General features: G+C 36.4%; 1 protein-coding gene across 1 annotated transcript in view; it reads left to right on the forward strand.

The window, feature by feature from the left end:
* Positions 1-25,516, forward strand: part of WRN (WRN RecQ like helicase) — a 129,401-nt gene that overhangs the window by 10,768 nt on the left and 93,117 nt on the right. Inside the window, exons 2-8 of the mRNA XM_040643285.1 lie at positions 5,884-5,991; positions 6,601-6,713; positions 10,336-10,481; positions 11,146-11,294; positions 12,186-12,335; positions 13,777-13,849; positions 20,021-20,135. Of these exons, the coding sequence (XP_040499219.1) occupies positions 5,896-5,991; positions 6,601-6,713; positions 10,336-10,481; positions 11,146-11,294; positions 12,186-12,335; positions 13,777-13,849; positions 20,021-20,135 (842 nt within the window). The 5' untranslated portion in view covers positions 5,884-5,895. The remainder of the gene's footprint in view (positions 1-5,883; positions 5,992-6,600; positions 6,714-10,335; positions 10,482-11,145; positions 11,295-12,185; positions 12,336-13,776; positions 13,850-20,020; positions 20,136-25,516) is intronic.

A 25,516-nucleotide genomic window follows, 5' to 3' on the forward strand; every position in this document is an offset into this window, starting at 1 on the left:
TGAATGTGCCATCAAATTGAAGATGTTGTGGACTCCTGGTATAGACCTTCATTTATAAATGAAGTGGGCATCAAGAATCTTCATGTATTTGAGAAAAATCAACAGTTGTCAAGCTTGCTTAGCTGAATAGTTGACCGTTGGTAAAAAATAATTTCTAGGGGCGCCTGGGTGGCTCAGTTGGTTGACCGTCTGCCTTTGGCTCAGGGTTTGATCCCAGGGTCCTGAGATCTAGCTCGGGTCGGGCTCCCTTCTCAGCGGGGAGAGAGAAGGTTCTCCCTCTCCCTCTACTACTCCCCCTGCTTGTACTCTCTCTCTCTCTGTCAAATAAATAAATAAAATCTTAAAAAAAATAATTTCTGAACAAAAAACCCTAAAAGTCTTAATAAGTATTCTCAATGGATTCAGCAGGAAATGTGTTAATGAAAGAACTGAAGAAGATTAATGAAGGGAAGTGGGTGGGGGATGGGCTAAATGGGTGATGGATATTAAGGAGGGCACTTGTTATGATGAGCATTGGGTGTTATATATAAGTGATGAATCACTAAATTTTACTGCAGACACCAATATTACACTATATGTTATCTAACTAGAATTTAAATAAAAATTTGAAAAAGAAAAAATAAAGTGGTTGAAAAGGAAAATTGCAGGATAAGAAAGGAATTGAAACATAATTCCCTAAATAAAATACTCAGTAGAATTACTGTGGTAGAACAAATATGGCTGAAAACGAAATAGATACTTGTTGAGTGAAGTGAACAGCTGGTCGTAGGACGCCTATTTCATCTTTCCTGTCTTAGAGCACTTCCAGAGGAGTTGTACTGATGAGCTCAGTGTGCTTGAGATTACATTTTGGGAGACCTGTTAATAGAGAAATTGCCTCCTAATATTTCAGTGGAAGAGTTACAGTCTTTGTCCTATTCTCAGCTTCCTGAGGGACCTTAAGAGCAGATACCTGCTGATGGTAAATAGAGTTTTACAGGCAAAGGAAAATAACAGTCCAACTAAGGAAGCTACCATCAGTGGAAAGAAGAACAAAGAACACTCAGAATAGGAGAGTTTTATTGAAACGATATTTGGACTAGATTATAACTTTTACAAAAGAAAGAAATGATAAGCACATTTAGGGAGACTCAACTAGAGCATAAAGAAACTTTCTGGAACTAACAATCAAGATCTTAACATTATAAAAATTCAGTAGACAAACTGAAAAGGACTATCACCATTGGGAGTGAAATTAGCATCTTGGAAGTCAAGTGTAAGAAGTATCTTAAAATACAAAGAACAAAATTAAAGAGATGGTAGTCAGGAAGGAAAAAATAGAGTCTAGGAGAAGAAATCCAGGCAGGAAGAAATTCACCAGCATGTGAATAAATGTTGTAGAAGGAAAAAAGGGATGAGATAGTGGCAATTAATAACTGAACTAGAAATAGGGGTATATTAGTTTGCTGCAGGTGCCATAGTTAAGTGCTGCAACTCCATGATTTAACAGAAATTTATTGTCTCACAGTTTTGGAGGCCAGAAGTCCGAAGTCAAGTTGTTGGTGGAGTTGTTTCCATCTGAGGACTGTGGGGGAAGGATCTGTTTCAGACCTTCTCTTCACGGCTTATAGATGGCTCTTTCTCCATGTGTTTCTTCACATCATCTCTCAGTGCATGTCTGTCTCTGTGTCTGTATTTCCCCTTTTTGTAAGGACACCACTCAGTTTGGATTAGAGACCACTGTAATAACCTTGTTTAAATTTGATTACCTCTGTAACGACTTTTTCCAAATAAAGAGCCACATGCTGTAGGTTAGGACCCTGACACCTTTTTTTTTTTTTTTTTTTTGAGGAGGGATACAATTCAACCGATATCGAGGGGAAAGTTTTCTGATCTTAAGAAAAAGACTTGGAAAGGAGTCCTTTTCAAGGACTCACTGATCCCAAGGAGAATAGAGTTTACGATTAGGCTCCTTAAAATATAAAAATCCTTAAAAGTCTTTCAAGCTCCCAGATGGGAAATAGGTGACTCACAATAGAAAAAACATCAGAGAAACAATGGATTTCTTACTTGCAGCATCAAAAGGTAGAAGACAGTAAGAGAATATCTACAGACTACTGAGGGACTGTTATACTCAGCCAACACATCATTCTATTTGAAGAAATAAATTTTCATATATGCAGGGAATCAGAGTTTATTACTTTCATATTCTACCTGATGAAAATAATTTAAAGAGTTCTCTAAACAAACAGTTGAGTCAGAACAAGGATTCAAGAGAGAGAAGATAAAGGGAAGAGGAAACTGTAGTAAACAATATATTTACATATTTAAATTTATAAATATGTTTATATTAGAATGGATGATGAAATTTATAATATAAATGTTTAGAAAATAGTAAGGATTGTTGAAATAGAAGAGCAATACTAAGAAAACTAACAGGCTGTAACCAAAACCATAACAACAGAAAACAGTAATTAGAAGGATGGGGAAGTAAAAACAGGACAGTGCAAATGTAGAGTCTTGGTGGGGAAGGTATATTATTATATTATTTTGTTGAGATAGTATGGTAATAGTAGGATGGAAAAAAATTGACATTTTGTCATTGATAATGGGAAAAGAGTATGAATGTCAGGAAAAATGAAAAAAGTAAGAAAACTGAAGAAAGTAAGAAAAATACTAATCAAAGTAAGATGAAAGAGGAAACTTACGTTCTTACACTAAATGCAAATGAGATGAATTACCCTATTGAAAAACATGTTCAATGGGACTATTCAAAACAAAAAATAGAAAAATAAAAAAATAATAAAATAATAAAAATCCCAGGTATATATTGTTTAGGGGCAGCCCTTAAGAAAGTGATCAAGATTGAAAAGTAGCAGACAATGGTAGATAGATAACCAGGATAATTCCAGGAAAGTATAAACCAAAGCAAATCAAAGTATATTACAGATCTTACTTGACTTAGGACTCCCCGATAGACCATTGGAAGTTGAAAATGTGGTTCATACATTTAACCTCCTGATCGTCATAGCTTAGCCTAGCTGACCACATAAAGGTGCTCAGAACACTTACTTAGATTAGTCTACAGTTGGCTAAAATCATCCGATAGAAAGACTATTTTATAATAAAGTATTGAGTATCTCATGTAATTTATTGACTATTGTATTAAAAGCGAGACCAGAATAGTTGCACGGTTACAGAATGGTTGCCAGTGTGTTGGTTGTTTATCCTTGTGACGGTGTGGCTGACGGCAGCTGTGGCTCCGTGCTGCTCCCCAGCATCATCACAGAAGGTCACTAGCACAAGAAGAGATCCAAGTTCAAAATCTGAAGTGTGGTTTCTAGTGAATGTGTATTGCTTTTGCACTATTGTAATATTGAAAAATCCCAAGTCACACCATTGTTAGGGACCATCTGTATTTATTTCAGAGAGGAATGTAAGATCTTTTAATGGTGCGAGATGAAGTGTTGTGAAATGATGAAAGACTTGATTTTAGAAAAAGCCCTGTCTAGGTTGTTTATACTCAACAACCTAACAGCTAAATATATAAATAAAAAATTCTATTATTCAGTGACTCGGATCCCTTCTGAGAGTAACCTTCATCTGATCAACGATTAAAATCCTCAGGTATCTTGAAGAGTTTCCTTGTTGCAAATTATTCTACAAGCTTAATTTTCTGTGTGCTTTTTATCTGTCCTGAGATCTAAGTAAATTTGACAAAGATGTTAGGTCTGTAAACAAGTTTACTTTCAAATTCTTTGCCTGTAAGCATCTAGACAGAATTTTATGTGCAAAAGAGAGTATTTTACGTCTGAAAACTAGGCATTTCAAATTTAAATGATTTTAGTGTTATAGGTGGCTTCAGGGAAGAGTTACTGAAGTTTATTTCTGTTTTGGCAGTGTGAATGAATTACTTACAAAATTTCAAGATTTTATAGTTGTTTTTATAGATTTGTCTATTATTTGCAGAAACCACAATTTTCTGGCAGTTTTGCACATTATCTACTCTATGTGTAGCAAAAACTTATTTTCCAGCTTCATAAAAATAATGTTTTAAGATTAAGAATGGAGCATATGTAAAAGTACACTTTGGGATCAATTTTTAACTCTCCTGTTAAGAGTTTTGAATTTGTGACATATAAATGTATTAATAACTACTGACATTTGTAAAATGTTTTATAAAATAAAATATATATTTTACATAGTTTATCTTCTTAATATAATATAAGTGGTAACATCCAAACTTGAGTTGTCCATTCTGATTCAGTGAATCATAGATCTTACCCAACGCCAAACTTTGCTAATGATTCAAAGAATACAAGCAAGCACCAAGTGCAGATGGCATATTCTTTTTTTGGAGGATCCCCAGACTGTCAGACACAGATTCCAAAAATGTCCTTTTCTTTTGCAATAGGACATGTTATGGTTTTGGATTAACGGAATAGTTTTGAGCAATGTGTGCAAAAAAAAAAAAAAAAATTGCACAAAGGAAGTTGTGTTGGTTTTGGAACTCCTCTGTTTTATATTCTCTTAATTACACAGCTTACTTGACTACTCCCCATTTTTCAGCCATAAATTAATAAACCCATAATTCCAGGCTCATTTGTGATGAGCAGTCAAGATAGTTGAGCTATATCTTGCAAACAGCATTTTCTAGATAGGTACTTTTTGGTATTTTTCTGCTAGTAAATATCATTGTTAAGTTTACAAGGCTACCATCTGGTTTGAGGTCATTAGTTGTATTATTGGGATCCCTTGTTGAGGTCTTTCATCTTCCCTCCCTCAGTAGGGAGAGTGAATTACTAGCTAGTTCTTAACCCTTTCCTTCCCAATGCATAAGAGTGGTGGAGTTGGTTCCATATAGAAAGTTTTGCTAGAGTAATCTTTTAAAAATTATCAGTATTCTCAGTTTTGGGGATTTATGCTTGGGAAAATGAGCAATTAAAATGGATACCTGCTGATACTGTGTAATTTCTTCAGGGTTTATTGTGCTAAGTATCAATAGGGATAACAGGTTATCCCTAAATCATAAATGGTTGCTGTGATTATTTTATATTAACATCTTTCATCATAAGAATCTTCAGGTATATATTTAAAGCTGCTGCCTCTTTACTAGAAATTTGAGATAATAGGAACTAAGGTTGGAGTTGTGAAGACTTTACTAAGAACTTAAAGCTACTTCAATTTAGTATGTTAGGTCACACCAGGGTATGGATCCATTTGCCATTAACAAAAAGAGTCTGTTATGGTTCTCCCATTCATTGTGTTTTCTATAACCATTCTTTACGTGTGGTTTACATTGAGCAGAGCCCTCACAGCTAGTAACAGATTTTTGAAAATATCCTCTGTGAAACTCTTAGAGAAACTTGTTCACTTAGTAGGCCAAGAGCTTAATAAAAAAAAAACCCTTAATATAGAAAAGCTGTTCTCTGTCTAAAAATTCATTTTTCAAGTAGACTTGTGAACAAGTCCAACAGTTTGCTGAGTTTACTTAGATCTTAGGACAGATGATAAGAAAATTAAAGATGTCAAAATCTGTAAGAATTTACACACCCAAGGATTGACTTTGGTAATAAGATAAAGATTATTCTTTGAAAGGATCAAAGTCATAGAATAACAGGATTTTGAAACTACTAGAACCTTAGAACTCAAGTAAATTGGCTCACTTATTTTAAAAAGAGGAAATACTACTAAATGTATAATTATTAGATCCAGCACATTATATCTGTTTCCTTTTGTTTTGCAATTCCAGCTCTTAAAACCTATATGTGGGCCAAACGCCATAACTTTAAAAATGCATGTTTGGTCCTTCAGTCATATCCACAGGCCTCTCTCTTGAGTTTTCTTTCAAAGATTGCACTGTATTTATTCACAGAGTAATTGTTTTTTGGATTTTGCAACTAGAGCCTATTAAAGATGAATGAAAAAAAGTTGGGAACAACTCCACAGCAGCGGAAACTTCCTGAATGGATGTCTGTGCAGAATGAGACCTGTCCTGCAGTAGAAGGAAAGGTATGTGATTCACCAGTTATTCTTTCAGATGGGAAATTTAGTGTAAATTTTACTGTAAAATCAGTCTTCACTTGTAAACTTAGGTCACCATTTAAGATAGAGTTGCTGTTGTGTGATTGGTTAAATTTTAATGGGGTTTACAAAATGGGAATTCTTACTCTGTATTTTACCTTTTTGTCTAGTTTGTATGGTTGACCTTACTAGTTTGTTCTAATTTGGGTAATTTAGGCAGTATTTACTTTGGTGGATTTTTATGGGTAAACAAGTTTAAGTTTTCATAGATTCAAGATCCACTAGTCAACTCTTCAGCAATTTAAGGCAACATTATTACATCTAGAATACTATTATAATTAAAGAAAAAAATTAATAAAATAGGTACTCTTATGAAAATAGGATGAGAAGTTTGCAAATAAGCTTTTTAGAAAAATAATTTTATAGTGGATGGCTTTATTTTTGCTACATTGTCCTTATGACTTCATTAGTCTATAGAATATTAGTTGATAAAACTTAGAATTATAAATTGAGTGCTTCACTGAACTTTTTCCATGAACATCTCTTACTTAATGTGAAATTTATTTGTGCCTTTTTTTGAATTTTATTTAACTCAAGGCATCTTTTCAGAAGAGTGTTTTCGAAGATGACCTCCCTTTCTTAGAATTTACTGGATCCATTGTTTATAGTTATGAAGCTAGTGATTGTTCTTTTCTATCAGAAGATATTAGGTAAGAGATTTGAATTTCCTAGTTTCATTTGAATTTGGACCCTTAGAAGGTAACTGTGTATACTGAATTTTACAGTTCAGGTGTGTTCCGTAGATAATCATTTCTACATGTAAAATATCATTTGACAAGTTCTAATTTTACGTTAAAAAAATCTTAAAATCACTGGATTAAATGTGTAATGTACCTGTTTGTTCATTCATAATCCTTTCTATTAGCTAATTTTTGTTACTTTCGATACTTAAATACTTAAATAAACACATTGTTTATTTCACCAGTGAACCAATGAACACATTATTTATTTCACCAGTGTAGGACAAAAAATGCAAGAATTATTCAACCTCCAAATGCCCCTTTTGTATTTCATTAAAAATATCAACCTAGTAGTGAATAATGGTTGTGATCAACTCTGTTGCATTGAGTTAGCAACAATTATAGCAAATGATTCCTAAGAAGAACATTAGAAATGACTGTTAGTATTTTTAAAAATTGTGTTGTTAAATTAGGACTATGCAGGAATGCAGTCCAAGGCTCTTGAAACATTTTACAAGGAGAAGAAGTAGGGATTCATTCAGATCTTTTTTGAAGTTGTTATACCTTTTTTTTTTTTCCCCCTTAACTGTTGTACATTGCAATGGTTAAAAGATACAGAGGTAAGTTAAGCTATTTATTAATGCTCTCCTGGTGGTAGATGAATTCTAGAAATAGTATTCAGGTGTTCTCACTCCTACTATAGTTAACTGGCCACTTTTGGGTCTCATTATATAGAACAGAATTTGACTCACAGAGAAGGGAAGTCTGTCATTTATGATTGTATGTTAACTCCACCATCTTACCTTTGTCAGTGCTGTAGCGTTACATATGTAAAGGAAATAAGCATAAGTGATTTGAGGAATGGAGTTCCGATGAATTCTGTGTGCATTATGATAGGCAGGCTTTTTTTTTCTAACCCCCACTGGCTACCTTAAAGATTTTTGCTCTCACAAGTTTTCAACAATTTGATGATGATGTGCCTTTGTGTAGTGTGGTTTGTCGCCATCCTGTGTGGGGGTTCATTGAGCTTTTTGGATCTGTGGGTTTCTAGTCTTATCAGATTTAAAAAATTTCTTGAGATTTTTTTTTCCCCCTCATCCTGTTACTCTTTTCTCCTGGTCGCCTTTATACACCCCTTTATACACACAGGATGGATTGCTTAATACTATGTCATTGGTCATGGGGTTCCCTTCTCTTTCAGTCTTTTATTGTTTTTCTTTAATTCTTTTTCTCTCTGTGTTTTGGTTTGAATCGTTTCTTTTGCTATGTTTGCAAGTTCATTTTTTTTCCTTCTGTAGTGTCTGTCATCCCATCCTGTGAATTTTTAATTTTATTGTATTTTTCATCTCCAGAAGTTCCATTTGTTTCTTTTTAGAAAATATCTTCCATTTTGGCTCTCACATTCGTGTTTTCTTTTAAATATTCGAACATATTCAGCATATTTATAATGGCTGTTTTAGTCAGTTAATTCCATTATGTTATTTTTTCTATGAAATGATTTTTATCCTGGTTAGGGGTCACATTTTCCTGATGCTGGCAGTTTTGATTGGACATTGTGATTTTACTTGTTGAACGTTGGATTTGCTTGTTTTTCTTCAAAGAAAAGAGCTTCGCTTTTTCATGCAGTCAAGTTACCTGAAGATCAGCCTTTACCTTTTGAGCCTTTATTTTTAAGCTTTACCAGGGCAGGTTGGTAGGAGTCTTTACTCTGGGAATAATTTAGCCCTATAATAAGGTGTGACCCTTATGGAGTCTTTGCTGACTGCCCCAGGCGATCAACAAGACTCTCTAAGGTGACTTTTCAGAACTTTAATGCCTCTGCCCTGCATATGAGCCCTAGGAAGTGTTCATCTGATGATTCCCTGGTTGTTCTTTGTTCAGCCTCTTTCTTTCCTAGCTCCCTCCTTTCCAGAAACTACTTCCAGCTCCCTCAGCCTCTCTGGCTCTGAACCCTGTCTCCCTACCTCAGTGCTCTGCTTTGACTTCTCCCTGTTCTGTTGTCTGGAAAGCGTTCCAGATAGAAAGCAGGGGCAGCTGTAGGGCTTCCTCATGGTTTCCTTTCCCTCAGAGAGCATAGTCCTGTATTGCCTATTGTCCAGTGTCTGAAAACTGTTGCTTAGCTCTTTTGTCCAATTTTCCGTTTGTTCATAGAGGAAAGGTATGTCTGATTACTGTTACTCCATCTTGGCCCAAAGCAGAAGCTGAGATTCTTTTGTGATACATGTTTTTAATTTAAAAATTATAAAATAGGCACATATAAACAAAAATAGAAAATACTATAACAAAAACCCTAGCTTTAGCAAATCTTAATATCCATTTTCTTCAAATCTTTATTAAGAAATGTTACAATAAAATACAGCTGGAGCCCCAGATATTTCCTTTCTGATTCTCCCCTCTGCAGCTCTCTGAGATAACTTCTACCATGAGTTCAATGTTTAACATTCCCTCACATGTTTTCTATTATATCTATACTTTTATATCCCCAAATATCATATGCTATTATTTTGCCCATTTAAAAACTTTAAAAAGTACTATCAGACTATATGTATATTTTGCCACTTGTGTTTTTCACTCACCATTTTATGTTTTTTTGAGAATTTTTCTTTTTGGTATATGTAGTTCTATTTTAATTTTTATATAATATTTAATTGTTTCCATATGCCAGAATTTGTCCATTCTTTTGTTGGTGAAAATACAGTTTGTTTCCTTTTTTGCCACTAAGAACTGTATTATAATGAACATTCTTTTTTTAAAGCAAATTATTATTTTTTTCAAGATTTATTTATGTACTTAGAGAGATTGACAGAGCACGAGAGAGCGTGCACTCCAGGGAGTGTGCGTGGGGGGAGGGGCAGAAGGAGAGGAGAGAGAAACCTTAAGCTGACTTCCGGATGAGCGCAGAGCCTGATGCAGGGCCAGTCCTGGAACCCTGATATCATGGTCTGAGCTGAAATGAAGAGTTAGATGCCTAAACTACTGGGCCACCCAGGTGCTCCTGCAATGAGCATTCTTAAACATCTGTCTGGTTGTGCTCATCTGAGAATTTGATATATTTATGAGAAAAAACTTGTGGGTCATAGTATGTATACATCTTCAGCTAAATATTATCAAAGCCTTTCCTAAAAGGATTTTACCAATTTACGTTCACCAGTGTTTGAGCAGTCCCACAGGTAGATAGCTTTTTCTGCACTTGATACTGTGAGGCTTTAATTGTTGCCACTCATAGATATATGAAATTGTATCAGTTAATTTGCATCTGATTTCAAGTGAGGTTTCATGTCTTCACATATTTATTAGGATTTATTGGCTATTTGGATTTTCTTTTGGGAATTGCCTGGTCATAGTTTTCCTCTTTCTCCTCCTCCTCTCCCCGCTCCATCCTCTCTTTCTCCTTCTTCTTCTTTTTACTGGATTATCTGTCTTCTTACCAACTTTTCAAGGACTTTTTAATATTTTCTGGGCATTCATTATCAGGTATTTGTATCATAGATATCTTCTACCATTTGTGGTTTGTCTTAATTTTTGGAATGCAGAAGTTATATAGAAGTTAAAAATTTAATGTAATTAATTTGAACTATTTTTCCCCCTTTAGCATAAATCTGTCTACTGGAGGTGTGGTAGGATTTGACATGGAATGGCCACCAGTGTACAATAAAGGGAAACTGAACAGAGTTGCCCTGATTCAGTTATGTGTGTCTGAGAGCAAATGTTACTTGTTTCATATTTCTTCTATGTCAGGTTGGTATCTCTTTTCTTTGTTTCATTTTTATATGGTTAATAGTTGTATTATGTCAGCTTTATCCCTATAAAATTAAACTTTTCAATTAGCTGGTGCTTCTCTCATCACCTTACCTTTATTGAAATATTCATGTTTCATCTGATTCATTCATATCCCTGTTTTACTTATTTTTACAATATCTCCATCAGGCATTGATATTACTGGTTTAGACGGTAGAGAACTGAAGTTTAGACAGGCGAAGTGACCAGGAATATACTGTTAATGTTATCAGAGGAAGTATTCAAACCAGTTGTTTTTCTTGTCATTTATCAGTCAGGAGTTTGCTTTAGGTAAGAAAAGAAATGCTCACGGTAGCAGTGCCTGGGTGGCTCTGTTGGTTCAGCATTTGCCTTTGGCTCAGGTCATGATGGGGGGTCCTGGGATTGAGCCCCATGTTGGGCTCCCGGCTCAGTGGAGAGTCTGCTTCTCCCTCTGCCGCTGTGCTCACTCTCTCTCTCAAATAAATAAATAAAATCTTAAAAAAAAAGAAATACTCAAGGTGAATATGTTTCAGAATTTATGCTTAACATAAACATAAATTTAAATATAAACATAGAATGTGTAAAAAGTAGAAAATCAATAATACTTGATAGAACCTATGGAAATAATAATAAAATGTTACAGTTTTTCCACAGGGATTAAAAATGTTGCTTGAAAATGAAGCAATTAAAAAAGCAGGTGTAGGAATCAAAGGAGATCAGCGGAAGCTTCTTTGTGACTTTGACATTGATTTGAAGAATGTTGTGGAGCTGACAGATGTTGCCAATGAAAAGGTAGACATAAGGCGTACACTTGTTGTGATGAGCCCCGGGTGTTGTGTGAAGTGTTAAATCACCATATTGGGACACCTGAAACCAATATTACACTGTATGTAAACTAACTGGAATTTAAATAAAAACTTAAAAAAAAAAAGGTAGATGTAATACATATATTATTTTCATAAACAAGATTGTGTTTCACAGAATGTCCCATCTGTCTGAATGTTAAATATTTTGAAAAAAATAATTTAAGCTGTATGTTATTGTAACAATAAAGAGATCCCAAATGAGTATTCCATGATGAAAACCTTCAGTTCTAATCCATTGCCTTAGAGAAGTTTCTTTAAGCTAGCACCCCCCCTTAGTACTATTTCACTTTATTTCATATATTTGTAAATTTACATATTGTATTTTAAGTTTTTCCTTTTGATGCATTTATACCAATAATTTCTATTTTTTTTATTTTTAAAAAATTTGTTTTAAGGGAAAGCCTAATGTAGCTCTTGTGGTATGATGCGCTTAGTGGAGGTTTGGCCATCCATTCCATCACCCTTATTTCATATATTTTATTAATGTAGTCATTAAGTTAAATTCTCATATTTAGTCAAATAGTCATTGGACTGGATAGAAAGCATACCAACCTAATCCAGCTTTTTTACATGAATAATACTTTCATAGTCCAAGAATTTTAATACCTACATTGGGGAAATTCTGGAGTTCAGTTCTTATAATGTGGACTGCAAATGAGGTTTCTAGTGATGGGAAATTAATTAAGGACTATCTCTGCCTTGTATTTTGGTATAACATTTCCAACATTATTTGCGGCATGGGCATTTGGTGGTATTTAGGAATATCTGAAAATAGAAAGAAATAATTTTTTACAGTATTGATTTTCATTACTTCTAGCTGAAATGTACAGAGATCTGGAGCCTCAATGGTTTGGTTAAACACCTCTTCGGCAAACAACTTCTGAAAGACAGATCTATCCGCTGTAGCAATTGGAATGATTTTCCTCTCACTGAGGATCAGAAACTATATGCAGCCACTGATGCGTATGTATGTACCAAAGGTCTTTATGATGTGTTTTTTAAACTTTATAATAAATTACTTTAGAAAAATTTTGTTGTAATGGTTGCAAACTCAACTAAAATATTCTAAATCAGGTTGGCATTAAAAATGCTTAAGAAGACAGTCAGTGAAACTGATAATTCTCAATATTAATTAGCAAGTACCAGTCAATAGATTGTTCAGTGCTAATAGTTTTTATTGTCATGAAGCCAAAATAATGTCCAATTTGTATGTGATAAACGTACTCTCTCTGAAAACACGGAAAGCTAATAAACACAGGCTGAGCAAACACAAATGGTATTGATGATGTATTTAATTTATAAGCAACTTCAGAATAAAAATAATTATAGATAGTTTCTATATTGAAACTGGAATTATTTCTTATATTTACATTTAAAATGTGCTAAAAATTTAGGAAAATTACCTCCAAATTTAGCTTTCCACTTCTGTTAGTTGTGTTTTTTCATATTTACATATTCATATATACTGAAATTTAGACTTATCTTAGCATTATTTGGTTTTTGTTTTTGTTTTGTTCAGGAAATATATTTTATGTCCCTGTGGATTTCTTTTTCCCTAATTTATACTTTCATTTGTACATGAATATCTTGTTTCCTTTTTTGTATCTGTTTTTAGGCCTGGAAACTCCTTTTTTTTTTTAAAACAGAAAAAAATTCAATTTCTTCAGGAAAGAGGGTGATTAATTTTCCTTTACATTCTGTTAAAAAAAATCGTAGGACTTGTGGAGAACTCGTGCAAGTTCTGTAGCATTTTTATTCATGAAAAATCAGTGTGTGACTTGGTTGGTCCTGTTAACAATGCCTGGAAGGAGGGCTGTTCATATGCCAACATTCACACCTGATTTAATGAGATGCGGGGGAGTGGCTTTGTGTCTCCAAAATAGATTTCTGTTACTTGATTGTATTTTGTTGGAGTCCCACTTTTTTTTTTTTTTTTTTTTTTAAAGATTTTATTTATTTATTTATTCGACAGAGAGAGAGAGAGCCAGCGAGAGAGGGAACACAAGCAGGGGGAGTGGGAGAGGAAGAAGCAGGCTCATAGCAGAGGAGCCTGATGTGGGGCTCGATCCCAGAACACCAGGATCACGCCCTGAGCCGAAGGCAGACGCTTAACCGCTGTGCCACCCAGGCGCCCCTGGAGTCCCACTTTTAAGTTGTTTGATTTGGCTAACTCCTTATAATATTGAATATTAAAAGATAAAAATTTTAAACTTTTAAGGCGCATCAGCTTATTTTCTCCATTCTCAAAATTGGTATGGTGATTTAATGAAGACATAGATCTTTGTGTATCATAGTAGGTTGAATGCAGGTTTTTGGGTCCTTTGGGAGTCACTGTTTTGGATTTTTCTCAAGTGGGACATATAGCTTTATTTTGGTTATCTTTAGTGTACTCTTTTTTTTTTTTATAGGCTGGTCTCATCATTTATCGAAAATTAGAGATTTTAGGTGATGCTGTGCAAAGGTTTGCTATAAATAAAAAAGGTATGTGGTGCTCTGAAAATAAAGGATAGAATTTGAATTCACTCTTTTGTGAGGTTTATCTCCAAAAAATCAATATTTACACATGTGCAAACTGTTTATATACAACTTCTTGAGTGTCTGAACCATGTTGACATTAGGGTGTGAGGTCTCTCTGGCCAAAGATTAGCGTTTCAGGCACGTTACTCATGGCAGAGGAGGACTTACTCCTGCTTTGTCACTTCTTTTGCTATTCATTAGGCTTCTTTAGTTGGGGCTTTGTGATTTTGATAACATCAGTGACACAACCAGTTATCTCCCAGTATGGAGATTATTATATCCTTGCTATAAATAGTTGAAGTGTACACGTTACTTTATAGTGTTCTGGTTTAAGTTTCTAAGTTTTTTTCTAGGGTAAGATAACTGCTGTTTTTCTCCAAAAAAGTATGGCCACTTTGTTCAACTTCAGTGCTTTTCCCAGATGTCTCAATAGGTCAGTGATAGCAGACCTACATGGTAGAATGGAAGAACATGGGCTTTCATGTCACAGAAATCAAAGGGGAATCCCTGCCACGTGACTTGAGATTTACGTGTTTCCCCATGCTTGGAATGTAGACGATAGCCACATACCTATTGCATAGAATAGTTGTGAGCACTAAGAGGGAGGGAATACTACAAGCACCTGTATTGATCTATATAGAGTTGTTATTCCTATTCTTTTTTTTTTTTTAAAGATTTTATTTATTTATTTGACAGAGATAGAGACAGCCAGCGAGAGAGGGAACACAAGCAGGGGGAGTGGGAGAGGAAGAAGCAGGCTCATAGCGGAGGAGCCTGATGTGGGGCTCGATCCCTGAACGCCGGGATCACGCCCTGAGCAGACGCTTTAACCGCTGTGCCACCCAGGCGCCCCTGTTATTCCTATTCTTGTAGCTTCTTTTGGAGATTTTAAATAATTGTGTTTGTTAAGATGTTAATTAAATTAGTGATTTTGGGGGCACCTGGGTGTCTCAGTCATTAAGTGTCTGCCTTCGGCCCAGGGCATGATCCCAGGGTCCTGGGATCCAGCCCTGTATCGGGCTCCCTGCTCCACTGGGAGCCTGCTTCTTCCTCTCCCACTCCCCCTGCTTGTGTTCCCTCTCTCGCTGCCTGTCTCTCCGTCAAAATAAATAAATAAAATCTTAAAAAAAAAATGAGTGATTTTGCTAAATAAAGATATACGTGACCTCCTCTTATAAAATTATATTTTACCCTTGTAATTGCCATTGAGAAGGGATTCATGTCCTTTGTAATAGACCCTCCTTCTTTACCTAATAACGTAGAAGACTCCTTATGCTTTCTTTCTTTCCCTGGAAAGCCACTTCTGATAAGAGCTTGCTAACTCTCTATAGCCAAAGGTACTGTGGCTAGAAATTATCTTGCTTAAATTGAGTGGATGATATGTTTTTGAAGCTGATCTGGAGAACAATATAGAACTTATTTAGATCATAACAGAATTAAACTCAACAGAGGGGATTCATGGTTTTCTGAATTTGTGGTTTGTAGAATTACTTCTAGGTTATACTTGTAATTTTGTCTCTGATTAAAATGCTTCTAAGGAAATGTTTAAGATATTTCTTAACTAAAGTAACATATATTTATAAGTCTCTACTAGAAGCTACTAGAATACTACTGTATTGTTTGACCCTCACTTTTATTCTTTATTTCGTTATATGTGTGAGTATATTTTGACATCTTAAGTGAGGTACCTTGACTATGATTCTAGTGAATTGTAACAATGATTACCACTCTTTCTTTTTTTTCTCCTTCCCTTCCTCCCTTTTTGCTATGAAGTCAGAGGTATCAGCCTCACTGTTGTTTAATTTCTCTGGTGTATTTATACATGATATTTTCAAATGACCACCTTTGGTTATAAAATTGTGTTTTTTCTTCTTATTAAAGAATTAAAGTGGATTATAACATCAGAAAATAAAAGGATATTTGCACATTGTTTCTTCCTGTTAAAATATTAGCTTACTCCAAGAGGATGGCTAATAAACACTAAACGATATAGCAGATAAAAATACACTTACTCATTTATTAAAAATTGTTGAGCATTTTATGATGTGGGGATTCAGTAATGAACAAGACACTCCTGATCTGCTTCCTCAGGGGGAAGTCCACAGGTTTGTAGGGCATATAGAGATGAACACAAGCGCTGTGTTTAGCTTATAGGAGAGCCATGTAATGCATATTTGGAAGTATTGCAGTATTTCCTGGAGAAAGTGATGTTTAAGGCAAGACCTGAAATAGGAACAGGAATTAGGTAGCGGAAGAATAGAGGAAAAGTGTTATAGGCATAGGAAACAGCGGTGCAAAAAGAGATCATAATATTGATAGGCAACTGAAAGTAGTTCAGTGTGGTGAACTATTGAAGATGACGGAGTGAGGGATAGAGACGCAGAACAAGGAAACAGATAGGCCATGTTTACATGAGGAGTTTATTTCCTCCTAAGAGGTATTGGGGGGTTTAAACGCAGGAGTGACATAAATTACATTAAAAAAAAGAAAAAAAGAATAACTTGGGCTGTACAGTAGAAAATGGATTGTAGCAGGGCAAGAGTCACAGTGGGAAAGCTTGTTAGGAGGCTGTGAGAGCAATCCAAGGGAGAGGCAGTGGTGACCCGGCTTGGATGGTTTTATTGAGAATGGAGAGAAGGGGATAGATTCAAAATACATTTAATAGAGCAGTTGAGTCAGCAGAATTTGGTGTGATGATGAGAGCCATGTGTCAAGGATCATTCCTCTGTTGTTGCCATGACTAACAGGGGTGAAAACCACTGAAGAAAAGGAGCAAGCTTTGGAGCTGAGGAGTCACAGTTGATTTTAGACATGTTAAAGGAAGGAGGGCTGTCGTATAGCAAGCAAGGTGGAGGTGGCCAGGCAGCAGTTCAATATCCAGGCTATAGCTCAGAGGACAGTTTTTGTTAGAGATAAAGAACCGGGATTAAGAATTTTGAGAAACTCTTCGTACTTCATGTTTGCATGGTGGAAGGGACAGCAAAGGAGTTGCCATCCACTGGCATAGAAGGCAATTAGGAGATACAGTGTGTGGAAAGCCAAGGGAAGAGCATGCTTCACGTGGGAGGAGTAATCAACCTGTTTTAAGTCCTGCTGAGAGTTTGAGAAACTGAGGATTTAGAATTAATCATCAGTTTTGGCAACGTGGCAACCATTTATAACCTTTTACTCCAGCAGCTTTGGTGAATTGGGTGACAAAAGTGTCTCGGGGAGAGAGTAGTTATTTGGGGCATGTGCCATTAAAACAGAAAAGGGTCCACAGGCTTTGAGAACATGAAGGTGCTATAAGTAGATCAAGAATGGAGTAGTGGAGTGCTGTGAGTGGAAATCAAGGTGAACAGAGGAATTATTAGATCTAAGGAACGTGAGAAAGTATGTGTAAACGACTTCATTTTTAGACGATTGGTTTGGAAAGGGGATATTCATTCATTCATATAACATATTTGATGGGTGTTTATTATGAGTCAGGCACAGTTTCACTTGTGGGGGAAGTGCACTGAACACAGGAGACCAAGTGCCTTCACTTCATGTCACAGGAATGAGTGAATGAGCCATGTAGATATCTGAGGGAAGAATGTAGCAGGCATCGGGGAAAGAGCTAAGTGTCTGAGGGTGATTGTTTGTCTTATTTGAGGAACAGTGAGGATAACTGAAGCAAAATGAGTAAGGGTCAGAGTGGGAGGAAATGAGGATAGAAAAGGAGCTTGGGCCAGGTCATTTAGGGCCTTATAGGTGGTGACTATGGCTTCATATTTTATTAATTACGATAAATACAAAGCAGAGTGATGGGAAACCCTTAGAGGGTTTGGAGCAGGAGAATGACATGATTAAATTTTAATTTAAAAAGATTTTTTTGGCTGCTATAAAAGGGCAAGTGTTCAGGCAGGGAAGTCTGTTAGGCTACTATAGTAGTCCCAGGAGGAGATAACGATTGTTTGGATTAGGCTGGTAGCAGTAGAGATGGTGAGAAGTGGTAGATTGTGTATATGTTTTGAAGGTATATATTGTAAAGGATTTGCCAGTGAATTCTCCATAAAGGGTGAGATGTGGAGACAGAGAAGATGATCAAGATATTTCGGTTGGATTGGCTGAGTTAATGGAAGGATCAGTTATGGTGGAAAGGTTATAGAAAAGTGGGTTTGTGTGAGAAAAATCTAGATTTCAGTTTTGGATATGCTAAATTTTAGATGCTTATTGATATCCAAGAAGATACCACTGTTGGACACGTGATTCTGGAGTTCAGGGGAAAGTTTGAGGTTGGGGATGTAACTTTGGGAAACATCGAGATACACATGGCAGTTAAAGCAGTGAAAGGAGATGAGATGAAAGAGGGAGTGACTGGAATAAAGAACAGAGGAGGCCCAAGTATTGATGTTGAGGGCACACTGACATTTAGAGATCAGGGAGATGAGAGCGCGGTGAAGAGGGCCCGAGAAGGGGTAGTAGTGAAAGATGGAGTGCTGAGAGGAGGAGGAAGTTATCAAATATTTTAAATAGCTGAGTATCTGAGGAAGATGAGGAACTAGACCTGACAATTAGATTTGACAACATGGAGGCCACGGGTAACTTTTCTCAAAGCAGCTGTGCTGTACTGGTGGGGGTGAAGGCTTGATTGGAGTCAGCATAGGGAAAATAGGAATTGAAATTTGAGACCGTGCGTGTGGACAACTCTTTCATGAAATTTTGCTGTAAACGAGAGTAGTTCTGTAAGCACAGACTAATTAGCAAATTGGGGGGAAGATGAGGTAGATTTCTTTTTCTATCTTCTTAGCATAATGAGGGGTGAGGTTGTTCCCTGAGTAAAAGGAGGAGCAAGCAGATGTTAGAGGGTTGGCGAGAAAGAAGGAGTTATGAAATAGTCATCTTGATAGTAGGAAAGTGGGAAATATAGAATATTTAACAGTCACTACTGAGGGTTCCTTTGAGATCTGTGTCATGAATTTAAAGCAAGCTGAATCATCTTGGCTGTATTTTATCTTTAGCTATAGTCAACTCTTTGAGTATAGGCATCAAGTAGGTAAAAAATTTGGGTTTAATTAGAGTAGGGGTTTTCCTAGATAAAAAGTACCATGGAGGGAGGAAGGAGCAAAAGAGGTCAGAGTCCATACAACGGAATGATTATTATAAAATGGCAAGAAAGGAAAAAAAGACATGGTGGGGAGTGGGAGTGGGAAGGATAAGGTGTGTGGAAAAGGTGATACGATCAGTGAATTTGGTTCTGAAATTGTGAAAGAACAGTTGTATTGGGGAGGGCATCCTGGAAAGCAAGCCAGCATGCTGGTGTTCAGAAGATAGAATGCTTACAATTGAAGTTTGGAAGTAGTGCCTTTATTGGCAATTATAAGGTGAAATGACTCTAGGAATGGGTGGCTGAGGTCAGCTGAGGAAAAGATTGTTGAAAATGGAAGGATCAAAGCACTGAAAAGGCCACATGTTAGGTGGAATTATCATGAGAGTAGTAGTGAAGGGCAAGACAGTGAACCAGGCAGTAAAATCTTCAATGAACGAAAGGATGTGATTTTGAGGTCACAATAGCAGCAGTCAGGAATAGCAGATGGTACAATCCTATGTCAATGCTTCAGAGGAGCTGGACTTTTGAAGGACAAGAGAAAATGGCGATGAGCTATAAAAGACTCTAAGCAAGGGTAGGGGTTCGAGGAAGGAGGGCAGGTGTGGCGTAGATGGAGAGGGATGTACCAGACAGAATAAAGTTGAGAGTTTGGAAGATGATTGCTGATTGGAAAGGCTTGCATTTTATTTTGGTCATGACTGGTAAGAGTGGAAGTGAGGCATGGCTGTTGACTCAGGTTATGTTTACCAAATTATGTTTCATAACTAATATTTTGAAATAGTGTAGATGGGTTCAGATTCTCATTTCTGCGATTTTCAGCTTAGCTTGATAACCACTGGTTGTAGTATGTATGAATGTAGATCATTTGGAATTTATTCTAAAATTCAAGTAACAAAAATCTAAAAGGAAAGTAAAATGATTAAGGTGATAAGGAGATAGAATAAGGAAGTTCTTCTGTTTTGGAATTCACTTAAGGAAAGAAATTGAAAATGTGTTTAAATAAATGGCTAAATAAATCCCTTTGCTTTGTGGTTTGAAAATTGACATTGATTCTTTTTGTCCAGAGGAGGAAATGCTACCTAGTGATGTGAAGAAACGATTGACTTCAATCTCTGAGGATATGATGGGTCTGGCTAAGTGTCTTCCTGACACTTTGAAAAAATTGGAAGATCCACAGAGGTTAATATTACCTGTTTTCTTTCTTTCTTTTTTTTTTTTTTTTACCAATTTTGTTTGTTCTTATTGCACTTTCCTATTTATATAGAATTACTATTCATTAAGGTAGACTCATAGAAATTATTTTTAAACATTTTTATTTAAATTCAATCTAGTTAACATGTATTGTACTGTTAGTTTCAATGCTCATTACATCATGTTCCCTCCTTAATGCCCATCACCCAATTACTCCATCCCCCCAACTCACCTCCCCTCCAGCAACCTTCAGTTTGTTTCCTATAGTTAAGAGTCTCTTATGCTTTGCCTCACTCTGTTTTCATCTTATTTTATTTTTCCTTCCTTCCCCTATGTTCATCTGTTTTGTTTCTTAAATTCCATATATGAGTGAAATCATAGGGTTTTTGTCTTTCTCTGTCTTATTTTGCTTCGCATAATACCCTCTAGTTCCATGCAAGTCACTGCAAATGGCAAGATTTCATTCTTTTTGATGGCTGGGAAATATTCCATTGTATATATATACCACATCTTCTTTATCTGTTCATAAATCGATGGACATCCGGGCTCTTTCCATATTTTGGCTGTTGTGGACATTGCTGCTATAAACATTGGGGTGCATGTGCTCCTTCGAATCACTATGTTTGTATCCTTTGGATAAATACCTAGTAGTGCAACTGCTGGGTCGTAGGGTAGTTCTATTTTTAACTTTTTGAGAAACCTCCATACTGTTTTCAGAGTGGCTGAACTAGTTTGCATTCCCACCAATAGTGTAAGAGGTTCCCCGTTCTCTGCAATCTTGCCAACATCTGTCGTCTCCTGAGTTGTTCATTTTAGCCATTATGACAGATGTGAAGTTGTGTCTCATTGTGGTTTTGATTTGTATTTCCCTGATGCCTCATGACGTTGAACATTTTTTCTTGTGTCTGTTGGCCATTTGTATGTCTTTGGAGAAATGTCAGTTATGTCTTCTGCCCATTTCTTGACTGGATTTTTTTTTTTTTTTAATGTTGGCTTTGCTAAGTTCTTTATATATTTTGGATACTAACCCTTTGTCTGATAAGTCAGTACCTTCTCCCATTCCATAGGTTGCCTTTTAGTTTTGTTCACTGTTTCCTTTGCTATGTAAAAGCTTTTTATCCTGATGAAGTCCCATAGTTCATATTTGCTTTTGTTTCCCTTACCTTTGGAGACATGTCTAGCAAGAAGTTGCTGCAGCCAAGGTCAAAGAGGTTGCTGCCTGTGTTCTCCTCTAGGATTTTGATGGATTCCTCTGTCACATTTAGGTCTTTCATCCATTTTGAGTTTATTTTTATGTATGGTGTAAGAAAGTGGTCCAGTTTGATTCTTCTGCATGTGGTTGTCCAATTTTCCCAACACCATTTGTTGAAGAGACTTTTTTCCCATTGGATATTCTTCCCTACTTTGTCCAAAATTAGTTGACCATTGAGTAGAGGGTCCATTTCTGGGTTCTCTATTCTGTTGTATTAATCTGCATGTCTGTTTTTCTGCTAGTACATACTGTCTTGATGATTAAAGCTTTGTAATAGAGCTTGAGGTCCGGAATTGTGATGCCTCCAGCTTTGGCTTTCTTTTTCAACATTACTTTGGCTACTCAGGGTCTTTTCTGGTTCCATACAAATTTTAAGATTGTTTGTTTCAGCTCTGTGAAAAATGTTAATGGTATTTTGATAGGGATTGCATTAAACGTGTAGATTGCTTTGGGTACTGTAGACATTTTAACAATATTTGTTCTTCAATCCATAAGCATGGATGTTTTTCCATTTCTTTTTTATTATTTTATTTTATTTTTTTATAATAATTTTTTATTATGTTATGTTAGTCACCATACAGTGTATCCTTAGTTTTTGATGTAATGTTCCATGATTCATTATTTGCATATAACACCCAGTGCACCATGTAATACGTGCCCTCCTTAATACCCATCACCGGCCTATCCCAATCCCCCACCCCCCTCCACTCTGAAGCACTCAGTTTGTTTCCCAGAGTCCACAGTCTCTCTTGGTTCATTCCCCCTTCTGTTTACCCCCCTTCATTCTTCCCTTCCTTCTCCTACTGATCTTCCTATTTCTTATGTTCCATAAATGAGTGAAACCATATGATAATTGTCCTTCTCTGCTTGACTTATTTCACTTAGCATAATCTCCTCCAGTCCCGTCCATGTTGCTGCAAATATTGTGTAATCTTTCTTTCTGATGGCTGACTAATATTCCATTGTATATATGGACCACATCTTCTTAATCCAGTCATCTGTTGAAGGGCATCTCAGCTCCTTCCAAAATTTAGCTATTGTGGACAATGCTATGAACATTGGGGTGCATATGGCCCTTCTCTTCACTACGTCTGTATCTTTGGGGTAAATACCCAGTAGTGCAATGGCTGGGTCATAGGGTAGCTCAATTTTTAACTTTTTAAGGGTCCTCCACACTGTTTTCCAGAGTGGCTGTACAAACTTGCATTCCCACCAACAGTGTAGGAGGGATCCCCTTTCTCCACATGCTCTCCAACAGTTGTTGTTTCTTGCCTTGTCAATTTTTCCCATTCTAACTGGTGTAAGGTGGTATCTCAGTGTGGTTTTGATTCGAATTTCCCTGGTGGCTAATGATTTTGAACATTTTTTCATGTGTCTGTTAGCCATTTGTATGTCTTCATTGGAAAAGTGTCTATTCATATCTTCTGCACATCTTATGATTTATTTGTTTCTTGTGTATTGAGTTTGAGAAGTTCTTTGTAGCTCTTGGATACCAGTCTTTTATCTGTAGTATCATTTGCAAATATCTTCTCCCATTCCATGGGCTGCCTCTTAGTTTTTTTGACTGTTTCCTTGGCTGTGCAGAAGCTTTTTGTCTTGATGAAGTCCCACAAGTTCATTTTATCTTTTGTTTCTCTTGCCTTTGGAGACGTGTCATGAAAAAAGTTGCTGTGGCCGATGTCAAAGAGGTTGCAGCCTATCTTCTCTAGGATTTTGATGGATTCCTGTCTCACAAGAGGTCTTTCAACCATTTGGAGTTTATCTTTGTGCATGGTGTGAGAGAGTGGTCAAGTTTCATTCTTTTGCACGTAGCTGTCCAATTTTCCCAGCACCATTTATTGAAGAGACTGTCTTTTTTCCACTGGATGTTTTTTCCTGCTTTGTCAAAGATTAGTTGCCCAAAGAGCCGAGGGTCCATTTCTGGGTTCTCTATTCTGTTCCGTTGGTCTATGTGTCTGTTTTTGTGCCAGTACCATGCTGTCTTTGTGATCACAGCTTTGTAGTATAGCTTGAAATCCGGCAACGTGATGCCCCCAGCTTTGTTTTTCCTTTTCAACAATTCTTGGCGATTCGGGGCCTTTTCTGGTTCCACACAAATTTAAGGGCTGTTTGTTCCAGTTCTTTGAAAAATGTCATTGGTATTTTGATCGGGATGGCATTGAAAGTGTAGATTGCTCTGGGTAGCATAGACATTTTAACTATGTTAATTCTTCCGATCCATGAGCATGGACTATTTTTCCATCTTTTTGTGTCTTCTTTAATGTCTTTCAAGAGTGATTTTTAGTTTCTAGAATATAGATCCTTTACGTCTCTGGTTAAGTTAATTCTGAGATAACGTATGATTTTTGGTGCTATTATATATAGAATGGATTCCCTAATTTCTCTTTCTTTAGTCTCATTGTTCGTGTATAGAAATGCAACTGATTTCTGCACATTGATTTTGTATCCCGCTACATTACTGAATTGCTCCATAAGTTCTAGTAGTTTGGGGGTGGAGTCTTATGGGTTTTCCATATAGAGTATCATGTCACCTGCAAAGAGAGACAGTTTGACTTCTTCTTTGCCAATTTGGATACCTTTTATCCCTTTGTGTTGTCTGATTGCTGTTGCAAGGACTTCTTGTACTATGTTGAATAATAATGGTGAGAGTGGGCATCCTTATCATGTTTCTGATCTTAAGGGAAAGGCTTTCAGCTTTTCCCCATTGAGAATGATATTCGCTGTAGCCTTTTCATAGATGGTTTTTATGAAATTGAGGAATGTACCCTCTATCCCTATACTCTGAAGGGTTTTAATCAGGAAAGGATGCTGTATTTTGTCAAATGCTTTTTCTGCATCAATTGAGAGGATCATATGGTTCTTGGCTCTTTTCTTGTTGATATGATCTATCACACTGATCTCCTTGTGAATGTTGAACCACCCTTGCATCCCAGGGATGAATCCCATTTGGTCGTGATGGATAATCCTTTTAATGTGCTGTTGGATCCTATTAGCTAGGATCTTGTTGAGAATTTTGGCTTCCATATTCATCAGGGATATCGGTCTTTAATTCTCCTTTTTGATGGGGTCTTTGCCTGGTTTGGGGATCAAGGTAATACTGGCCTCATAGAATGAGTTTGGTAGTTTTCCTTCTGTTTCTATTTTTTGAAACAGCTTCAGGAGAATAGGTATTATTTCTTCTTTGAATGCTTGTTAGAATTCCCCAGAGAAACCGTCAGGCCGTGGACTCTTGTTTTGGGAAGGTTTTTGATCACTGCTTCAATTTCTTCATAATTAATCGGTCTGTTTAAATAATCAGTTTCTTCCTGGTTCAGTCTTGGTAGTTTATAGGTTTCTAGGAAGGCATCCATTTCTTCCAGGCTGTTTAATTTATTGGCATAAAGCTGTTGATAAAAGTTTCTAATGATCCTTCCTATTTCATTAGTGTTGGTCGTGATCTCTTCCCTTTCATTCATAATTTTATTAATTTGGGTCCTTTATCTATTCTTTTGAATAAGTCTGGCCAGTGGTTAATCAATCTTATTTATTCTTTCAAAGAACCAGCCTCTAGTTCTGTTGATCTGCTCTATTGTGCTCCTGGTTTCTAATTCATTGATCTCTGCTCTAATCTTGATCACCTGCCTTCTCGTGCGTGGGTTAGGCCTGTTCTTCTCTTCCAGCTCCAGCTTCTTGAGGTGAGAATATAAAAACCGCATTTTAGATTTTTCTGTTCTTTTGAGTGAGGCTATGTATTTTCCCCTTAGGACTGCCTTTGCAGTGTCCCATGGGTTTTGGACTGATGTGTTTTCATTTTTGGTGGTCTCCAAAAATTGTTTAATCTCCTTCTTAATTCCCTGGTTTACCGAATCATTCTTGAGCAGGATGGTTCTTAGTTTCCAAGTGTTTGAGTTTCTTCCAAATTTTTCCTTGTGATTGTGTTCCAATTTCAACGCATTGTGGTCTGAGAATATGCGGGGAATAATCTCAATCTTTTGGTATCCGTTGAAACCTGTTTTGTGACCCAGTATATGGTCTATTCTGGAGAAAGTTCCATGTGCATTCAAAGAGAATGAGTATTTTGTTGTTCTGGGGTGTAGTGTTGTGTATATATCTATGAAGTCCATCTGGTCCAGTATGT

This window comes from Ursus maritimus, unplaced genomic scaffold (assembly GCF_017311325.1).
Source record: "Ursus maritimus isolate PB19 unplaced genomic scaffold, ASM1731132v1 scaffold_28, whole genome shotgun sequence".
Taxonomy (NCBI): domain Eukaryota; kingdom Metazoa; phylum Chordata; class Mammalia; order Carnivora; family Ursidae; genus Ursus; species Ursus maritimus.